At 43.3% G+C, this 20,144-nt stretch overlaps 3 protein-coding genes across 3 annotated transcripts; 2 read left to right on the top strand and 1 right to left on the bottom strand.

Annotated features, from left to right (window-relative positions):
- The first annotated feature begins 1,153 nt into the window (after positions 1 to 1,153).
- Positions 1,154 to 2,830, top strand: cryba1a (crystallin, beta A1a). The gene is made up of 5 exons (XM_037470700.2): positions 1,154 to 1,192; positions 1,350 to 1,468; positions 1,666 to 1,807; positions 1,980 to 2,122; positions 2,654 to 2,830. The coding sequence occupies exons 1-5, from the start codon at positions 1,154 to 1,156 to the stop codon at positions 2,799 to 2,801; spliced, it is 591 nt and encodes a 196-aa protein (XP_037326597.1). The 3' UTR covers positions 2,802 to 2,830.
- Positions 2,831 to 3,925: 1,095 nt separating this feature from the next.
- On the top strand, positions 3,926 to 19,820 carry cpda (carboxypeptidase D, a). Its single transcript, XM_037448008.2, has 21 exons — positions 3,926 to 4,833; positions 5,212 to 5,459; positions 8,957 to 9,099; positions 9,312 to 9,481; positions 9,813 to 10,171; positions 10,326 to 10,517; positions 11,088 to 11,255; positions 11,624 to 11,733; positions 11,927 to 12,029; positions 12,370 to 12,512; positions 12,602 to 12,771; positions 12,849 to 13,151; positions 13,319 to 13,514; positions 13,613 to 13,748; positions 13,950 to 14,096; positions 14,238 to 14,336; positions 14,427 to 14,491; positions 14,625 to 14,756; positions 15,041 to 15,226; positions 17,070 to 17,172; positions 17,341 to 19,820. The coding sequence occupies exons 1-21, from the start codon at positions 4,205 to 4,207 to the stop codon at positions 17,565 to 17,567; spliced, it is 4,029 nt and encodes a 1,342-aa protein (XP_037303905.2). The 5' UTR covers positions 3,926 to 4,204; the 3' UTR covers positions 17,568 to 19,820.
- Positions 15,245 to 16,850, bottom strand: LOC119194171 (uncharacterized protein C22orf31-like). The gene is made up of 2 exons (XM_037448349.2): positions 16,434 to 16,850; positions 15,245 to 16,321 (listed from the first exon to the last, which is right to left on the bottom strand). Exon 2 carries the CDS (start codon positions 16,310 to 16,312, stop codon positions 15,758 to 15,760), a length of 555 nt encoding a protein of 184 aa, XP_037304246.2. The 5' UTR covers positions 16,313 to 16,321; positions 16,434 to 16,850; the 3' UTR covers positions 15,245 to 15,757.
- Positions 19,821 to 20,144: the final 324 nt, after the last annotated feature.

Below are 20,144 nucleotides of genomic sequence, written 5' to 3' on the forward strand. Positions count from 1 at the left end.
TAACTATGATAGTGCATAATTTGGGTTGTTTGAAGCTAATAAGCCAATAAGAGTTTGGAATTTAGATGGTGAGCTATGTGAAATGCTTTGAAAACATTGCCCTGTAGGTTGGTATTTGTGATGGATTAAAATGTATTAAAAGCAATGAAAATAAGATTTAGGCGGAGCAGTGAATGTGCATGTTTTAGTTATTAGTTATTTTTTATTGACGAGGAGTGAAAAAAGTCAAATTTAAAGTTGTAAACTGACCTCAAGGTCTTAATGGAAAGGTTGGATGAGCAAGTGTGTGAGTTTCTTTGTATGCTCTGAATGTATTTCTGACCGCATGTACAGGCCTCTACGTTCCTCTTTCTCTCCATGTGTGTGTGCATGACTGAGCATGTTTGCATATAGGCGCGAGTGAAAGGGTGAAAAGACCAGAGACATGTGGGTCAGTTGACGCGGACATGGCGTGCAGGTCGGAGACGGATCACAGCTCGGTGTGGAAGAACTCAGTAGGTTAGCTCCTCAAATACAAATCTAGATCATATTTTCAAACAATTTTGAGTCAAGAGTCTTTCAAGGACAGATATTGTAGTACCAACAAGTTAAGACAATCTGTTAGTGGTCCGCCATAACAGTTTGCTTTACACGTTGTCAGTAAATGTGTTATTTCCTTTTGCAGTAGAGTCACTGGCAAGAGCATTCTCTTCTGGGATGATGTGTCCCCTGGACCAGGACTTGGTTTGGGCCATTGATTGTTGACCATTTGGAACTTGCGCTTATATGCACTGGGCACGGTGCCCTCCATCCAGTCCGAATGTAGTGGACTAAAGCCCGGCAGCTCAGTGCTGAACAATGACCGGTACAGCAATGTGCTGACTCCCTGCCCGGACCCACGGGCCCAGCTGCTTTTCAGCAACAGCATGTATAAATAGGTCCGTTTACTCTGAGTTCGGGACATCGTGCTTGTGGAGCCCCCCCTGTGAGGACTGCACTGCTATTCTTCGGGGCCGGTCAGGTAAGCCCTCCATCTTCATCTTTTCATCCTATAGACCTTTGTAGACCACGTAGGCCATATGTTCTTTCGTAGAGTCCAGGATTCTTAAGTTGACCATGTAACTCTCCCATCTCTCTACAATGAAGGCGAATCAGCATTGAGACACACAGTAGCATGGCTCTGAATAATCCCATCCCAATGGGACCATGGAAGGTGGGTGTCTTGCCATTGATGCTTAGCAAAATGACATTCAAATTATTTTAGCTTCCTTACCTGGCCTGACGATGTCAATGATATGTGTGTGTCTGTGCACACACCAGTGTGTGTGTGGCATGTGCATACTACATGTATGCATTTGTGTCCTCTCCAGATCACGGTTTATGACCAGGAGAACTTCCAAGGGAAGCGTCTGGAGTTTACCTCAGCCTGCCAGAACATCATGGAGTGTGGCGTTGACAACATCCGCTCCCTGAAGTTGGAGTGTGGAGCGTGAGTCAAACTAAGAGCTCTGCAGGACGTTACACACACGACCTACTGTTAAAGACATCGCCTTCTGAAAACATGCATATTCTGAAACAATTGAGATGTTCAGCAGAGCCGATATTGGATAATCAGCTTGTTTTCCTAAGTGTCCTACTGCATGTGTGTTTTGTGTGTGTGTGTATGTGTCTGCTTGCTGCGGACAGCTGGGCAGGATATGAGCACTCCAGCTTCTGTGGACAGCAGTTTGTGTTGGAGAGAGGAGAGTATCCTCACTGGGAGTCATGGAGCGGCAGCAACGCCTACCACATTGAGAGGATGATGTCCTTCCGCCCCATCTGCTGTGCTGTGAGTTTTTGTCCCATTCCAATAGGCTCCTCTTTCCTCTCTATTTGATGTCTCGTAGACTTAAGTTTAACCAAACAAATTTTAATGCACTATTAGATTGAGAACTTCCCACACAAATGAGATAGATAGGCCCACTTAATAACTTGTCTTTTCTTGCGTCATGTGCACACAGAGCCACAAGGAGTCCAAGATGGTGTTGTTTGAGAAGGAGAACTTCATGGGACGCCAGTGGGAGATAAACGATGACTACCCCTCTCTGCAGGCGATGGGCTGGGGCAACAACGAGATTGGATCCATGCAAGTTCAGAGTGGATCGTAAGTCTCAACCCCTGCACTCAGATGGATCTCCCTGCAGGCTTTTCTCTACTCACAAATGTTAACTAACATATTGTATTTAATCTCTCGTGACACAGTATATCTTGTAATAACACACCTCAACAACAACAGCAACCGCCCAGGAGAAAATGATGTATTTAATTGTTAATTACAAATTAGTCTGTCTAGTCAGTCTATTTGTAATTATCAGAGTCTCGACAACAAATGCCTTATATGAGGTTAAACATTTTGAGATTACATTACATTACATTACATGTCATTTAGCTGACGCTTTTATCCAAAGCGACTTACAATAAGTGCATGATATGACTTTCTATTTCAAAGTGACTCATATTTCTGTATGGTTTCGGCAGTATAACTCCCAACATTTCATCTTTTCAAGGAAGTGACCTACATTCTCTCCAGAACAAGAAGAACCCATGGTTTTAGTCTCACATAGTTTTTAAGTGTGGTTATTTCCAATCACTAATCACTGGGTTAATTTCCTCCTTCAACCCCCCCCTCCTCCAGCTGGGTGTGCTACCAGTTTCCAGGTTACCGGGGTTACCAGTACATCATGGAGTGTGATCGTCATGGCGGCGAGTACAAACATTACAGAGAGTGGGGCTCCCATGCTCAGTCCTTCCAGGTGCAGTCGCTGCGTCGAATCCAGCAATGAGACCTCGAGCGTATTCCCTGGACCCCTTACCCCCCCCTCCACCCCCCCCCCCCCCTTAACCCAGTCATTCCAAGCTTTCCCCAGCGCTGTCAGACCTTACTGAACTGACACGTTGCTGGTGCTGGTGCTTTTGTTTTGTTGCCAAATAGAAATACGCTGAAATAATGGAAACAATGAAGAGAAACTCCTGACTGACACCCCACACAAGTGAGAGGAGAAGGAAGTTAAAGGTCAATGGCGGCAGGGCAGAGATGTCACTCAGTCATTGCTCCTCATATTTGTGGGTAAAGATGGTTTTACCACTGATAAAAAAGAATGGGCAAAACAAAATAAACAGAGATACAAGAGTCTGCTGCTAACCATGATTCTCCAGTGTGATTTATTTATAACTCTGGTGCTCTCTGCCCCGCTGCTGCGAGCGACACGGCACACGGACATATCTGCGACATATTCACGTTGGTGTGGATAAGCTGTGCGTGGAAATGTGACAAAAAAAGATATTATAACAATTGTAACTTTAAAAAAAATGTATTGCACACTTTTTCAGTGTTGGAGGGGGGAGGTCGCCCCCCTAGTTTTAATGGTAGGGGAAACACTGTCATCCAACCAAGGATTAATACTGTTAAAGCTCATCAACAACTCAAAGTGGTATTTTCAAATGCCAACAAGTTAAATATTATGTGGTTGCTCTGCCCAAAGACCACGACAAGAATTGCATAAGTAACTCATAACGGTTAATTGGTGAGGAAAATCACTCAGGGAAGTTGTTTCTCACTAAGATTTTTTGTGTTTGCTTTAAGCGAAGAGTGGTTTGAACACATTCATTTAAACACAGGTCCCCTTAAGACAAATATTCTCAGGCCTTTCTTCTCCATTCATGGCTAAAAGAAAAAACGTTAACCAAATATGTTCGTTATTAGCAAGTGAACATAAGTTTGGATAGAGGTGTGAGGATTGTTAGGGTTTAACATGGTCTCATAGCATAACATCAGCCTGGGTTTTCATCAATTCCTATGAATAATTCAACAGAAAAGGTTTAAAACATTAAACTTTATGTAAACTTAAAATTCATTTACCCATAAAGCTAGATTAGTATACATTCACATCGAATTATCTGCACATTAACCCAAACTATATAGCCGCCGGCGTATCACTTTACACGTTAAATGAAATTGAAATGGGAACAAAAAAGTAAAAACGTAGTCAAACTCTACCAGCCGACCTTAAAATATGACGTCACCTTGACGCCCCGCCCCTCTGAGATGGGCGGAAGTAGATGGAAACAGGCCACACCAATCTGACAGCAAACATTAACCTGCCTCTGGGGTCCCAAACTCTCCGGACCTGTCTGTTTGTCTTTGATTCGAAAGTCTTAATGGTGTGAAAAGAGAAGCTTCGTCAACATGGTGCACATTGCGGAGCTCCCGTCGTCACTTTTCGCCTTTCTTCTCCTCCTTGGTGCCTGCCTTGGTGACGCCAGGAACCCGCGGACACCCAGCGTCCCCCCCTCGACGGAGGAAACGGTGGAAACCTACACAAATTACTATGGTTACGTAAAACTGACCGGGCTGTTGCAGTCCTTAGCCCAGAAATACCCCCACATAGCTAACCTGTCGAGCGTGGGTCAGTCCGTGGAGGGCAGGGAGCTGTGGGTGATGCGGATCACCGAGGACCCCCACGGGGACGCACCGGGGAAACCCAAATTCAAGTACGTCGGCAACATGCACGGGGACGAGACCGTGTCCAGGCAGGTGTTGGTGTACCTCGTGGAGTACCTGCTGACGAAATACGGAGAGGAACCGCGTATCACCGAGCTGGTGGACACCACGGACATTTACATCATGCCCAGCATGAACCCGGACGGCTTCGAGAAGTCCGTGGAGGGCGACTGCGGGGGCAACGGCGGGGGTCGGAATAACGCCCGAAACGAGGACCTCAACAGGAGCTTCCCGGACCAGTACGACGGGACAACCGTCAACGCAGACAACGTCCCCGAGGTAGCGGCCGTGATCAAGTGGATCCAGGAGAAGAAGTGAGTCTGCCCCCCCCCCCCACTCCCCCACGCTGTGAAACCCACGCCGCGGTGCACAACATGTTGCTGCTCAGTTGTTGCACACACAACAACACTTATTTTGGGTCAATGCACATCCCACAGTGGAGGATTTGGAGGTGTGATCATCAGTTAGAAATCTGTTTGTGTTGTGTTGCTCAAGAGCTAAACAGGGGAACTATAAACACAAGGTGTGTGTGTGTGTGTGTGTGTGTGTGAGCGTGAGAGAGTGTGAAACAGGTGGAACTCCAAATAAATTAATAATGACCTGCATCACACCATTGTGTGTAAGACTGAGGTTCTTTATATACGTGCAACTTGGAAGACGTACTTGAACCTAATCCCTTTTTGTCTCTGAAGGTTTGTGCTGTCTGGGAACCTGCACGGCGGCACCGTGGTGGCCAGTTACCCCTTTGATGACTCTGCCTTGCACAAGCAGCAGGGCTTCTACAGCAAGGCGGAGGACGACAAGCTGTTTCGATACTTGGCCATGGTGTATTCCCAGAACCACCCCACTATGAAGACCGGCATGCCCAACTGCCCCGATTCCCAGGACGAAACTTTCAACAACGGCATCATCAATGGGGCTGAGTGGTATGACGTTCCTGGTAAGATGACTTTCCGTTTTTTACATTTCGTTTTTATAATGCAATTTTTTTGCCAATTTGAGGACATGTTATTGTTGTTGGATGAGGTCCCGCAAGCTTTTGGTTTTTGTGGTGATCAGATATCCGATAACTGCGGCCAGTCCCGACTTAGAGATTCTGTCTGTAAGGTTGAGGATATCCAGCCGCTGCCAGTCCAGCTTTTGGGGGGGGGAGTCACATCCCGTACGTGACCGATGGACTTCTACGCACATTCTCACCTTCTTTGTTATAGAGGTTAAAGAGGTAACACTCGTACGCTGCATGTTACCATGGTGAGGGCCCGGACAGGATTGCTGTGTTCTTCCTTTGATGAAAGAGCCTCTCTGGTAGAAGTTGTTTTTTTCTCTCCTGTCATTGTTCTCCAATTGGCTTCAAGTATTGTTTGTTTTTCACAGCAAGGAAGTAAAACTCTGGAAGGACTAAAATGTGGTTAGGACAGTCTAAGCCTTTGTTGCTGTTACCTACCCATCTGACAGTGAAGACTGTCGCTCAGTGTTTTGGAGTCGGTCTGTTTGCAGCATACAATGCTTCTCAGAGCTTTGTTGGAGCCAGTGCCTGTACCCTTATTTCCTCATTTCATAAGCTCAAACATCCCAGTCATACCTCATTCCTTGCTGCACTGAACGGCGTGTCCTGGCGCAAGATAATATGTAAACTCAATGTTTTTCTGCCTAAAACAGTAACTCCTAAAAGTGTAATGGTACTAATCCGGTTAAAGTGTCTTTAAATAGCTTCAGTGGATGCACATTGTGCTGGTTCCAGACCGTCTGCAGTTCAGTCGAGTTCACAGAAACTGGATCAGCTTTCTCTCTACTTTTGTTCGGTGGATTTCTATTCCGGGGGGGGGGGGGGGGGGGGGGTTGGGGTTCTTTGTTGTAGACATTTTTAGGTAAGAATAGATTTTCTTGCCATTGGTGATTCCCTGTGGATTAGCTTGCATTTTGTCCAAGTCGGCCTCATTCCATCAGGACAATATTTAAATTTCAAAAATGTAGTATGAGTCTACTTTTGAGACTGTTCAGAGGAAATCTACAGAATGCAAGAAAAAAAGTAGAGAAGTATTTATAGTCTTTAAACCGTGCTTTAATTTAATTTAGTAATTTGGTAGATAATCTGACACACAATGATGACGTGTCACACTATTCGTTTATCACAAGGAACAGGAGCGGTTAATCATTACTAAACTCAAGCACACACTTTTATGCAACAGCAAAAGTCTGCTTATCACCCTAAAAGGCTTTGATTGAGACCAGTTCAGGTAGCAACAAGAGTTCTTAAAGCTCTTAGCAGCAACAATGCCGAGACGTAGGTAAACAGACAGTGCTTGCTTCTGGCATATCTCTGACATGTCTCATTGGACCAAATGTCCCTGCTAAAAGATGAAGGAACCGTCCAACACTGTGTGACAGAATGAGTGCTCAGAATTGGAGAAAAAGCCATGCAAAGGAGTCCCGGACAAAAGCTTTTCTGTGTGCCAGTCCGGGCATCAAATAATGATTCAGCATAACACATTATCTGACTCATAATCTCTCAACGCGGCCTGGCCTCGGGGGACATTCTTTACTCGAGCTGTGTCGCGGTTCATGTAACCCTCAGCACATGACTAGGACTCTCTGTGTTGCTGAAAATATAAATAAACATATGTTTATGTGGTGGTTGTAAGCTTTTGCTTTGCTTTTTCCACATTGCCCCTTGCTTGTGTAATTCACCAGCGAGTCTTGAACGAGCATAACTTGTTTTTATTAATTTGTTCCAAACTGTTAGTTATCCAGCATGTTTTGAGACACGCGTCACTGTCTTTAGACACACAAAAGTACAAGGTCCAGAATATAATTTAACTTTATGGAAACACACAGTTCTATTGCTGTGATAATCTTCTGTGATAATCCAATCCAGACGTCTGATATCCATAAATCATATGACAAGAGTACTGTTTTAAAGATTTTTTTCAGTCCCGCAGAATTCTAATTTTACATTTATCTTTGTTCATTATATCACTGAACTGAACTCTTAATGTCATCCTTCTTTTTAAACATTCCTGTTTGCTACCATTGTCCGGGTGTGTCACTGGATCCGGTATATAGACAGGATAAGGCTGCCATGGTCTGTCTTTGTGTTTGTCCTGCTATGTTAGCCTTTCGGGGGGGGTTACTTAAAGTAAATTATACCTGATCTGTACCTAAAGTGTCTTGGCACAAGACAACGCCTAACGTCTTGTGACCGGACAAAAGGTTAAGAGTTGTTTGTCGTGGAGGTGCCACCTTGTATGAATTTCCTCCCATTGTCACAGCTGGATGTAGTTCTGGAGTTTATTAGTGCTTCATTAACGGGTGAGATTTGTTTTGGTTGACAGAGCAATTGGTTGTCTGCTGCCACCATGGGGGGGGGGGGGGGGGGAGGGGGGTGTAAAACCTCCATTGAGTTACCCCAACACACCTCCACACACTATCACGTTCAAAATAAGCCCAGAGGGGCATGGCCAGTGTGTCCTGGGTCCCTCTTTGATTCAACCAGTTCAGTATGAAGGATTACACAGAGGCATACAATGGGGATGCTCCTGCCGTATCTAGAATAAAATGTGCTCTGTCGGACCAATGCTAAGCGGACAGTTGAGAAATGCTTCTCAAACGTCTCAGATTTCTTGATTGCTACTTCGTTCCGCCGTTGCAGTTTCCAGTAAATAAGCTGGCGGAGTGCTGAACTGCTGCGTTTGACCGGAGGTGACTTTGAGGAACTTTGCACCTGCAGCTGTTCTCCCGGGATGCATTTAGATCTTTTTCTACTGCAAGAACTCCAAGTCCATATTGAAAAAAATGTACTGAAGCCTAAATTTATGGCAATGATTGAGATAGAGATTAAACTCAATCTGTTTCACTGTGCACCGCAGCATTGTTAAATCTCGGGCTAGTGGTTTTAACGTGCTTTATCTTGTTGTGCATCACAGATCGGTTTAGGCCATTCTCTTCCATTGTAGTATGGTTGATGTCTTCTTTACTGAGACGGGTGGTAGGCTGCTTGCTTTGCTAAAGTTATTTGTTAGTGTTTGAGCCCAATTACAAAGTGGAATAAGGTCAGCGATTCACTGTGTTCCTGCAGGCAGTCATGGCAACCCTCCAGCCGGGGAGCCCCTGGCTGCCTGCTGCCGCTCCAGAGGGATGGGCAGCGGAACAGCGGGCCCCTCCTCTACGTTCTTTCTGTTTGCCTAACGGCAGATGTCATGGCTTGTTGCCACGTGCAACACGATCTGTAAACTGTGACATTTAGGAGACACATATGAGCTCCAGTGGGGGTCAAATGAAGCGAAGCAAGGCCTGATTTTACTTTACGTTTGCACGTCTTACGTGAACCCCTTCCTGGATTGACACACATTTTTCTCTTATGTATATAATATTCAATTGAGTGTTTTATTCCATTTCTAGCCTAATTCATTTACTTTGTTTTTCTGGCTTGTTATCTAGGTGGGATGCAGGACTACAACTACCTGCATGGTAACTGTCTGGAAATCACAATGGAGTTGAGCTGCTGCAAATATCCCCCTGCTTCTGAGCTCCATAAGGAATGGGATCTGAACAGGGAATCCCTTCTGGCCTACATAGAACAGGTAACGCTTATAACTAAGAAAATTACTCACCAGCACTCCTAATTACATTACATGTCATTTAGCTGACGCTTTTATCCAAAGCCATTTCGACCATTTGTTTTATGTTTTATACAAAGGATGATGCCACAATCCAGACCCCGCATGATAACTTTACTGTACCATTTTTCCGTTTTAGCCAGGTACACTTGGTATTTACAATCCCTGTCCCTCAGGTCCATATAGGTGTCTATGGTTATGTGAAAAACGCTGTCGATGGCGCCGCCCTCTTCAATGTCAGCATTGTGGTAGCAAGCATTCGTCACAACCTGACCACAGGAAAATATGGGGAGTACTACCGCCTTCTGCTCCCAGGAACATACAACATTACAGCTGCGGCCCAAGGGTCAGTAATACTTTTTAATACTTTTTTTTTCAAAAATGGCAAGTAATCAGGTTTGAAATGTCATTGCAAAGGCGGATGACAGCACAGCGAGTGCTGCATTCATCGCGGCTTGTTGCAAAATCTGTATCTTGTGGATCGAAAAGTGTCAATGTCCCACAACTGCTGCATTCCTCTTCCATAAAAATAATGTACGTCATAAGTTCAGCAGGGTTATTACTTCCTGGTAAAGAGTTTAGAAGGAAACTACACAATTACATGCTGTTTTTGTTGTGTCATGCACTTCGGGTGTTTACTCAAGCGCTGTTCATTTATTTATTTTGTCTGTACACAGGTACACACCGATGACAGTCCCCAGTGTTGTGGTCGTGGAGGGCAAAGCCACAGAACTTAACTTTACCTTGGCACCTGTGGTGAATGAGGGCGTCGCTGCGACTACACACGCCATGCCGGCCCCCAATGGTCAAAACCTCCCTTCCACCACCACCAGCCGCCCTGTACTTCCACCCGAACTTCAGCCCGTTCAGCCTCAGGATTTCCGTCACCACGGCTACTCGGACATGGAGGTGTTCTTGCGCGACTACAGCAGAAAGTTCTCCTCCATTGCCCATCTTTACAGCATCGGCCGCTCCGTGGAGAACCGGGAGCTCTATGTGATGGCTATCTCGGGCAACCCCAAGGTCCATGAGCATGGTATGTGTTAGATGGGTTGATTAACAAAGTGGGGCTAATTCTTTTTAATTTACATGTCATGAAGAATGTATCCTTAATATGGGATGTGTGTGTGTGTGTGCATTCCATTGCGTCAATGCAATCTATTAACTTATTTTTTTTGTTTTCATATCAGGTGAGCCAGAGTTTAAGTATATTGCCAACATGCACGGTAATGAAGTGGTGGGCCGAGAGCTATTGCTCAACCTCATTGAGTACCTGTGCCATAACTACGGTACTGACCCGGAGGTCACTAAGTTGGTCAACAACACCCGCATCCACATCATGCCTTCCATGAACCCCGACGGATATGAGGAAGCCACTGAAGGTAAGGGATACACCAGGCAGGTATTTAACAGGAAACGGGAGCGTCACACTATCTGCACAGCATGAATTTGTGCCTTATCTTCGTATGCAGGTCCCACAGCTGTCAGATATGTCGCTTTGAATAATTGAGCAAGCATGTGACATAACAGGTTTTGAACAGTAATTTGATCACTTGACTAATGTTCTTTGAGTGTACCTTGCTGACTTCTATCAAATGGACACTTGCAAATGGAAACGATGCTTGCAAAACAATGTTTATTGAATGTTCTTTTAATTTATTTTACAAGAAGGTATATCCTTACATATAATCTCTTTAAATACTGAAGTCGCTCCTATATTGGCCGGTTTAAATGGCTTTAGTTGTGTAAACATTTATGTTCAAACACCAATTATGTGAACTTTTTTTTAAAGAATGGGGGCATTTCCCAAAGCACCATGGCTGTCTGCCAATGTATTTTAGCTTGCAGCTGCTTCTGATGTATGTCAGGAAGTAAAGGGCAGGTGGAGCTGAGGTTGTGTACGTCTCATCAGCAGGAGCATGCTGTGGTTTTTGTCGTTTTTTTCCTCACAGGTGATATCAAGGGTTACAGAGGACGCAACAACAGCAACAATTCGGACTTGAACCGCAACTTCCCTGATCAGTATTTTACCAGCAATGAGACCCGGCAGCCAGAAACTATAGCTGTGATGAACTGGGTGAAGAGCATCCCCTTCGTCCTGTCAGCCAACCTTCATGGAGGTACGATCTCATTTCGAGCTCTAGTGCTTGATTGAAGTCTCTCGGTGTCAGTTCTGCTATTTGACAGTGATCTCTCGGCTCTGCATTTATTCATAGATTTAGTTCATTTGAAATATTGTGTTTGTATTTGCATGTTTTGCTTGTGTAGTTTGTTTTTCACACTTATTGGACATTTTCTACCACAATAGACCTAAAGGATTGCTGTTATGATTTTAAGTTTTGTCTTTGGATCCACACTCAAGTCTAAATATTAGGCTACATTATGAAAGTTAAACAAGTTGTGCGTAGCAAACATATTTTAACCATTAATCTGATGTACGTATCTATTTTTAGCTGGTTTGGCTTATCTTTGATTTGTGGAATATTAGGCTCCTTGGTTGTCAACTACCCCTACGATGATGACAAAGAGGGGCTATCGCAGTACAGCCGGTCGCCTGATGATGATGTCTTTCAGCAGGTGTCTAGAGCCTACTCACAGGTAATTGGTCACACTGTAGGATCTGTTTCAGGTTGAGATAATGTGTGCTTCTTGTTATCATTGAAAACAAAAAGGTTAGACTATATTACACAGTCACACAGTCTTTTTTGTGACGTCTGTGGCAAGATAAAGGGTTTGATAACATCAATGCTTATTAAGTGTGTTTGCTGTTGTGCGTGTGATGCACGTGCAGGAGAATCCTCTGATGCACAATGGACACCCTTGTAAGGACTTGTACCCAAATGAATATTTTGAGGATGGCATCACCAATGGGGCCAATTGGTACAATGTTCCAGGTAAGCCTAAATCTAAATCTCTCTAAATCTCATTTATGTTTGAGATTTTTTGTAAAATTGGATATTCTGAAAAAGTTGTTTATATGTAGAATATTAGTTTTACTCAAACCTCAGACATCTCTTTAATTCAGTGTTACTTTCTAAAGTGTTCTACATCAATGGACACAATATTGCCGTTTCAGGTTTGTAAGTAGTAAATCTGCCACATTTTGACTCTGCTTGTTAGCAGTTCACAATATTTTCTGAAGACTGTTGTGTGTTGAAATGGAATTTGTCATTCTGCTTTTAGGCGAAGCTTTTAAGTTTTAGTTTAAGTTTAAGTTGGGCACATTTTCTCCAGGTGGCATGCAGGACTGGAACTACTTAAACACCAACTGCTTTGAGGTGACCATCGAGCTGGGCTGTGAGAAGTACCCCTGGAGCAAAGACTTACCAAAATACTGGGAACAAAACCGGCGGGCCTTGCTTCAGTTCATTCGTCAGGTAATGGACTCCTAACAACCCCCTGTCCTTTCTCACTGTACGCTCAAACTTGATTCCTTTAATGTTAATGCGGTTTTATGTCTCTGTAGGTACACAGTGGAGTAAAAGGCACTGTCTCTGACATTAGGGATGGGACAGGAATTCCCAATGCCACCATTAGTGTGAAGGATATTCACCACAATATCACCACAGCTGGCACTGGAGACTACTGGAGGCTGCTGGTCCCTGCGACTTACTATATCACTGCCTCCGCCCATGGGTACGATTTACCAAAATAGAGAATTTACCATGAAGTGTCTACATATTGCTGTGCTGTAAGAACTTTTTCTGTTCCAGTTATATTCCTTTGGGGACCTACGCCACAGTCTCCAAGGATCACGTGGAGTTGGTGGATTTCAACCTGACACGTGTCCGCTCGGATGCTAATGGCCAGTCTCCCGTGGGGCCCCAACCCACCCAGACCCCATCTGAGAAGGCATTCCAGAGCTTGATCAAGAACCTCTCTCTAAGCCAGGGTTTGGAGAAGTTGGTCACGAGCACGGCCATGGAGAGCAGGTTCCGCTACAGGGGCTACAAAGACCTCTCTGGCTTCATGCAAGGCCTCACACTTAACTTTCCTAAAATTACGTCTTTGCACAGGTATTTGAAAACGGCCAATGGAATTTCCTCTAAAAGATACAGAACCGTTTGACATCATGCTCTCTAGCTCTCATCTGAGAAAGTCAATACTGTCTAGTCTTTCTTATAACTGGTGACATGTCTCATCATACTGGTGTACCTGCTTGTTTCTTTTCTTTTGTGTCCAGTTTAGGGCAAAGTGTAGAGTTCCGAACCATTTGGGGTTTGGAAATCTCCAACAAACCAGGGGAAGCTGAACCTTCTGAGCCCAAGATCCGCTTTGTAGCTGGGATCCATGGCAACGCCCCTGTGGGCACAGAGCTGCTGCTGGAGTTTGCTGCCCTCTTGTGCATCAACTATGGAAAAAACCCAGCCATAACCAGGGTGAGCTTTTTTTTCATATTTGGTTTAGTTTATACTGTAACTGGTCCAAGTCATGTCTTGTCTCTATCCATTTTTTTCTCAATTTATTTTCCCCATAGCTGATCAATGAGACCCGGATTGTCATCGTGCCTTCCATCAACCCAGATGGACGAGAACGGGCTGTTGAGAAGCAGTGCAACTCCCTCCAGGGCTCGACCAATATTCACGGCAGAGATCTAGACACAGATTTCTTTGGTGAGTTTGTATGGCTTTGTATGTGTGTGCGCAATTGCGAAACAAAGATCAGTAAGTTTTTAGCAATTCAATCCGACTGCAATTGTCTTTGTGGTGAATGTCACAAATAAACTCTATATAACTTTGTACATAGACTTGCAATAAAAAGCTAAGTTCACTTTTACATTTCCTGTCCACCGTCTGTTTTTCCTCCCTTTTCAGGCAATGCATCACAGCATGTGGTGGAGCCCCAGCCAGAGACCAGAGCCATGATGAACCTGATTCTAGACCAGGGCTACACCCTGTCTGTTGCCCTTGATGGAGGCTCCCTCGTTGCTACCTACCCTTACGACAAGCCCGTCCAGTCTGGTAGATTTCTTTACCTATTTATACGTGGCAGCAATTTCCTAAGAATAGGACCAATGATGCAAAATGTAAACACTGATCGGTGTTAATAAATGCCACTTAATGTCAGGCACTCTTTACATTTCTTTTCTTTCTTTTTTACAGTTGAAAATGAGGTCACGTTGAAGTACTTGGCAGGTGTTTATGCCAAGAACCACCCTAAGATACACCTCGGGAACACTGGATGTTCAAATAATGGGCAAAGTATGTTATTTAAGTACCAAGAATAAACCTTGTTGTGGTTTTGGTACTGAGGTTTTTATTCATACCTAATGGAACTTCTCTGTGACTCAGTGGGAAACATCCCAGGTGGAGTTATGAGGGCAGCAGAGAGACAAAGTCACATGGGGAGCATGAAGGCAAGTCTCTCCGCTACAGTGTCCCGTCTTTTACAGCTTCTGCAGTTAGGTGGGCATCCATGCTGCCTTTACAGTATATCATTAGGCATTTCTCTCCTAATAATGTCTTTGTTGTCATTTTGTGTCCTTCCAGGACTTCTCCATGGACTTTGGTCACTGTCCAGAGATTACTGTGTATAGTGGCTGCTGTTTGTTTCCTGCTGCTGAGCAGCTGCCCACACTCTGGGCTGAGAACAAGAAAGCTCTCCTAAGCATGTTGGTGGAGGTATGAGGCCACATTTTATCTTTAAGTTCTTTAATAGACAAGTTTTTCATTGCCACGTACCTATTTAACAAACGTATGACGAAACCGATTTCAAGCTATTTTCTAAAATTGATACAGTAGTATCCAAGTAAACTTTTTATTGCAAGTCTATGTACAAAGTTATATGTACTAAACAAGGTGTTTTAAAGACATGATGAATATTTTTCGGAAATTAAAAGATTTTAGAGTTGTGATTTGCTGTTGTTGTACAGCCTTAATTTAGCCTCCATCCCTTCCCCACCCAGGTCCATAAAGGAGTGCGTGGCGTGGTGCGCGACAAGAGTGGGAAGCCGATTGTTGGGGCAATCCTTGTACTGAATGAGGGAGTGAGAGTTTTTACTGGAGAGGGTGGCTACTTCCATGCGCTGCTGGCTCCCGGCAACCACAACATTGAAGCCGTTGCTGATGGCTACCAGCAACAACGTAAACAGGTACATCCATGCACATCATGTAAGATCACAATGGGGCAAAACATGATAAGTCAAAGATTTAGAGTTAAATTATTTCATTTGAAATGTACACACATGTAAAAAATGAACATTTACATTAATATACATGATAATTCTGAAGATGTTACATAAGAAGCCTGTAAGAAGAAGCTTCCATTGTCTCGTTTTTAATGATTTTAATGCACAAGTCTTAGAAAGCAGTTGTGCTTTGGAGGCATCTAACATGTGCCCTGTTGAACAGGCGGTGATCTTACAAAAAGAAAAAAAAGATATACTGAGCACTCGGCCACTGTGGGAGATACACAACCCAATTAAAAAGACAGTATTCATTTTGGCTTTGTATGTTTCGCACAATTCTGTTTTCTTTTTAATTATTCATAAAGGAGCTTTTTTTCACCAATGTGAAATATTTTCCATATTATCTTTTTTAACAGAGATTTCAAATATGATTCCAGCTGCTACATTAAGTAAAATGAAAAGTGCCAAGAGACATAAATAATGAATATTGCAGGATTATAGAAAGTTTGTGGGAGAAAATGACTTTGGTGTCCCATTACATTCTATAGCTATGAAAGGTGTCGGGCGGAGAACACAAAATCTCTCCCTCAGCTCCATCTTTCCATTTGGCTGCTCTGAAATCTGCAGCGTAGGGTAGGCCAGCTCTTCAAACAGATGCTCTTTAATGTTCCTGCCCAGCTCCAGGCTGTAGGCCGCAAGCTTCCCGCAAGGCGTTAAGAGCAGGGGGTCCACCACCGAATGATACGTCCGCTGGTACTCTGGCACCGTGAAGCCGTGAATCACCAGCGGTTCCGGCTGGCTGACTGACGAGCTGCTCGGGGGCTTTTCTTTAGCAGCGAGGCCCCCGTCGCTGTGGGGCGGTTTGAAATCCGGAAGAACGGCAACATTCCTTATGTACCGGTCATCCAGGGGCTTCTGGGGGTCTGCTTCACTCGGCTCACACAGGAGGTCCAGATCATAACTTGGGGCCAACGTGTAGTTCCTCTCTTTAATAGTCTCCCCATATTTCTTTGGACATCGAATACTCCGCCTTAGGCCATACGGACGCATTTCATTCCTCTGCGAAAGAAAGGAATATTAGTTTGGGTGGAATTGTCACACTGCCAAAAAACGACCAGCAAACCCTGATGATGATGATGATGATAAAAAGGAAAGATAGAGATGCACTTACTCTTTGTCAACAACTCTCTGCTGTATTCAGGCCAGGATTCATTACTGAATCAGGTCTCGACCCAAACAGTTTGAAATCCTTGTGTCTTGAGCTTTGGTTTTAGTTTTCCCCATTTTTTTTTAAACTGTACTTAAATAATGACACAATGAGAGACACTTGCCATGGAGAAAAGTCAAGATTCTCAAAGTTTGATCCTCACAAAATAGCTGTGTAATTTCGGATTCATATGAGCCAGCGCTCAAATCTTATTTTAGACATTCAAGACAACCTGCACCAGATCATACTAAGCAGTCACACCTGTAAGGCAGGCTGGCTAATTAGGTAATTGAGAACCACCCTTCAGTAGGAAGCTCGGCCGGACAGTTGACTAGCTTTTACCTCAATGTGGACAAACTAACAAAATGGATGACATCATCCTGTTTATGACGTGGTAAAACCGATATTTCCGCCATGTTTCATTTTGAGTGACGTGAAAAGTTAGCTAATATTCAGAAGCTGTCAGACTCAACAAAATAATGATTCACAAGGATTTATATTCTGCTGTTTTGCTGTGAACAATCATGTCAGCCTTGCTGGAGTGGGACTGTATTCCATAAAGGCTCAGAGGCCCACTGAGCGTTTTGTGCCTTGTTGCAGGTGGTGGTTTTTTCCAATGAAGCTGCTAGCTTCATCATCATTGAGTTCGACATGGACAACCGCATCCTTGGCCTGCCAAGAGAGTTTGTGGTGGCCGGTGCGGGTAAGCATATAAGAAGGACCTTAGAAATCATGTGCTCTCTATCCACATAAAATTGTGTGCTTAATCCATAAAACCAGAAATCATATTCCTCAAATGTTGTGTGACTAACTGCGCATGCATGGAAGCAGAAATGCTGAGTTGTGTGTGTTTTCTTTTTTCTCCTTGCAGCCGCCTCCATGACAGCGCTGGTGGTGACGGCGTGCATCATCTGGTGCGTGTGTGCAGCCAAATCCAGTCGTCAAAAAGATGGCTTCCACCGCCTGCGGCAACACCGAGAGGACTACGACGATGAGATCCGGCTCACCTCCATGGGTTCCAAGAAGTCGCTGCTGGCCCACGAGTTTCAGGACGAGAGTGAAAGCGACGAGGACACGCTGTATGCCAACAAAATCTGAGGGCCACTGCACAAATTTAGCTGTTGGCTTAGTATTTTATTTTTGCTCTCTCCCCTTAAATGTGTCCGACAAGGACCAGTTTGAACGATAGATGGCATCTCTGTCTCTCTTTTATGACGGAAAATACAGGAGTGATGAAGGCTATTTGTTCTGTTTTAACAACGAGAACTCCTTGTTCGTGCTACTAAATGGTTACTTTAATAGCATTCTGCTGGTGTCTGGACTGAAGGGGCTTGCTCCATCTCTCCCTGACTGGATCAGGAGAAAAAGACAAAGACAGGCTGATAAAAGAGGGAGAGAAATAAACTTTTCGTCCACTTTGGCCCTCATCCATCCTTTAAGCAAGTTCCACAGCTTTTTCACATGTCCTTCCTGACTGAGGGTTTGCAGCTGATAAGTCCAAATGAACGTCTTTCTTTTTTTTAAGAGGCTATGTAATGAAGTCTGAATGGAAGTCCTTAATATCACACATTGTCTCAACTGATATCATGCATACATTTCAATACAGCTTTCAGTTGAGAAGTAAGTTTCCTTTTTCTAAGACAGCATTTTATTTTCTACTAATACATCTGAATCCAACACTGTGCCTTGGCTTCTATAAAGTTTACAGCTGGGTTGGGTTGAGGTATGTGACGCGAAGCAGCAACATAATGAATAGGTCACATTTGTTCCGTCCTATACTCAGGTGGTATAAAAATAGAGAAATTACAATTAAAGGCTGCTGAATCCAGTTCCTGCACAGGTGAATGGAGCCTGGACTTGATTCAGTAGTTTGGTATTTTCCCAGTGAGACAATGTCGTGGCCAGAATCATCATCATCGTTGCACGAGTGAGCTTCTCAAAAGCTTCAGAGCTTCAGTGGGAATCTGTTACCGATTAAATGCTCGACTGAAGCCCATCTCAGTAAGTGTGGGCTCTATTATATGCACTGAGTTCACTCGCACCAAATGGAGAGAAAGGATTGTCCCATGTCATTGGCCGTGAATAAATTAACGAGTTTCTGAATATGTAATAATAAAAATGAATGTATTTGTTGCTTTCCATTTTTTTGGTTGATTTCATGGTAATTTTAAACCGTCTACATGGATAGTTGAGTGTCCCCTGTAATTTTCTTTTTCGATTATTTAACAAGGATGTGCATTCTAACCATTTCTCATTAAAAGGAATACCAATTTTTAGTTTTTTTTTCAAATTGTTAATTTGACTTATCCCACTAAGCAATACTTAAGCGTGCCGAAGGCTTCTCGGTTGCCAGACGATTACCGATCACTGTCTACAGTCACATCAGAGCCTTAGCTACACAGTTTAAATGAATGGTCGAAAGACGACAATCAATCATAATTCATTTGACTCGGGTGTAGTGGAAAAATGCAAAAACACCTAGAAAACTGACCTTTAAGTTGAGTCTTTTAAAACTACTTATATAATTACCATTGTGTAAATTTAACATCCAATGTTAATTAAACTCCAACCATTTGTTAGGAATGCTGACAGAGCCTAAACAGTTTCTTCGAAAAAAGTCATAGTCTGGTTCAAAAATAATTCAGTAAACTGACATTTTTTAAATGAGGATATTTCTTATTAGAATGCACCATTTCTGTGCAGGCATTTAAGGGAGAGTTATTGGAGGGAGGACATTTTTACAACATTGCATAGAGTTTAACTTGGCGCATTGTCTTGGACATTTGATCTATACTACCAAAACAGACCAATCGTTGGGTCTGCACTGGTAAAGTAAAATTTGGCAGGTCCTGGGAATGGTGTACATCTTTCTAATCATATATATATTTAATAGACTCTTCACTCTTCACTTTTTTTCCAATTACTTTGAGAGGAAACATATTTCTCTTTTTTTTCAAATTTAGCTGTCCTCAGTAAAGTTAAAAACCCAATATCTACATACAGTTTTGTCCATTTTTCTTTCCGATACTTTGTAAGTGAATGTGTGCATATGCATTTCTAAACTTGAGTGTGTGTCAGGGTCATAGTGTTGGTGTAAAGAGTTTATATGAACTGGAATCAACTGTAAATAATGTTTGATAAATGAGAATGGAAAATGAATGCAATTCATGTTTTACCATGAATCTACAACAAACATCCAATAAAAACCTTTGTCTGATAATGCCTTGCTAATGTGGCGGGGCTTTAGGGGACGATACCAACAACACCACCTGGGGACTTGCACCCCAAGAAATACAGTCTAACAATGCACAAAAACTCTTCAAATAATAAAAGAAAACACCTAACACCCTATATCTCTCTTATCTTTATCATTGTGCTATTTTTAATAAATGGGAATCTTGTAGAACATCGTGGTTCATCTGCTCAATCGGGTCCTCACTTAAACAAGTATGTTATTTCAGTTAGAAAGAAAGAATCGGTATCAGCTGTTTAACCGTGGTTATTTCCGCTGAAGCATTTTAACATCTTATTTGTCAAAATGTATTAATACAATACCAATGTTGTTCATTGCACCGATGATGAGTGATTCAATAGCAACCACTCAAACGTTTCTGGTGGTAATAACACAGTGACATCAACGATTACAAAATTTGACAACATTTGTACACTTTTAAT

The sequence above is a fragment of the Pungitius pungitius genome, chromosome 3 (assembly GCF_949316345.1).
Source record: "Pungitius pungitius chromosome 3, fPunPun2.1, whole genome shotgun sequence".
Classification (NCBI taxonomy): Eukaryota; Metazoa; Chordata; class Actinopteri; order Perciformes; family Gasterosteidae; genus Pungitius; species Pungitius pungitius.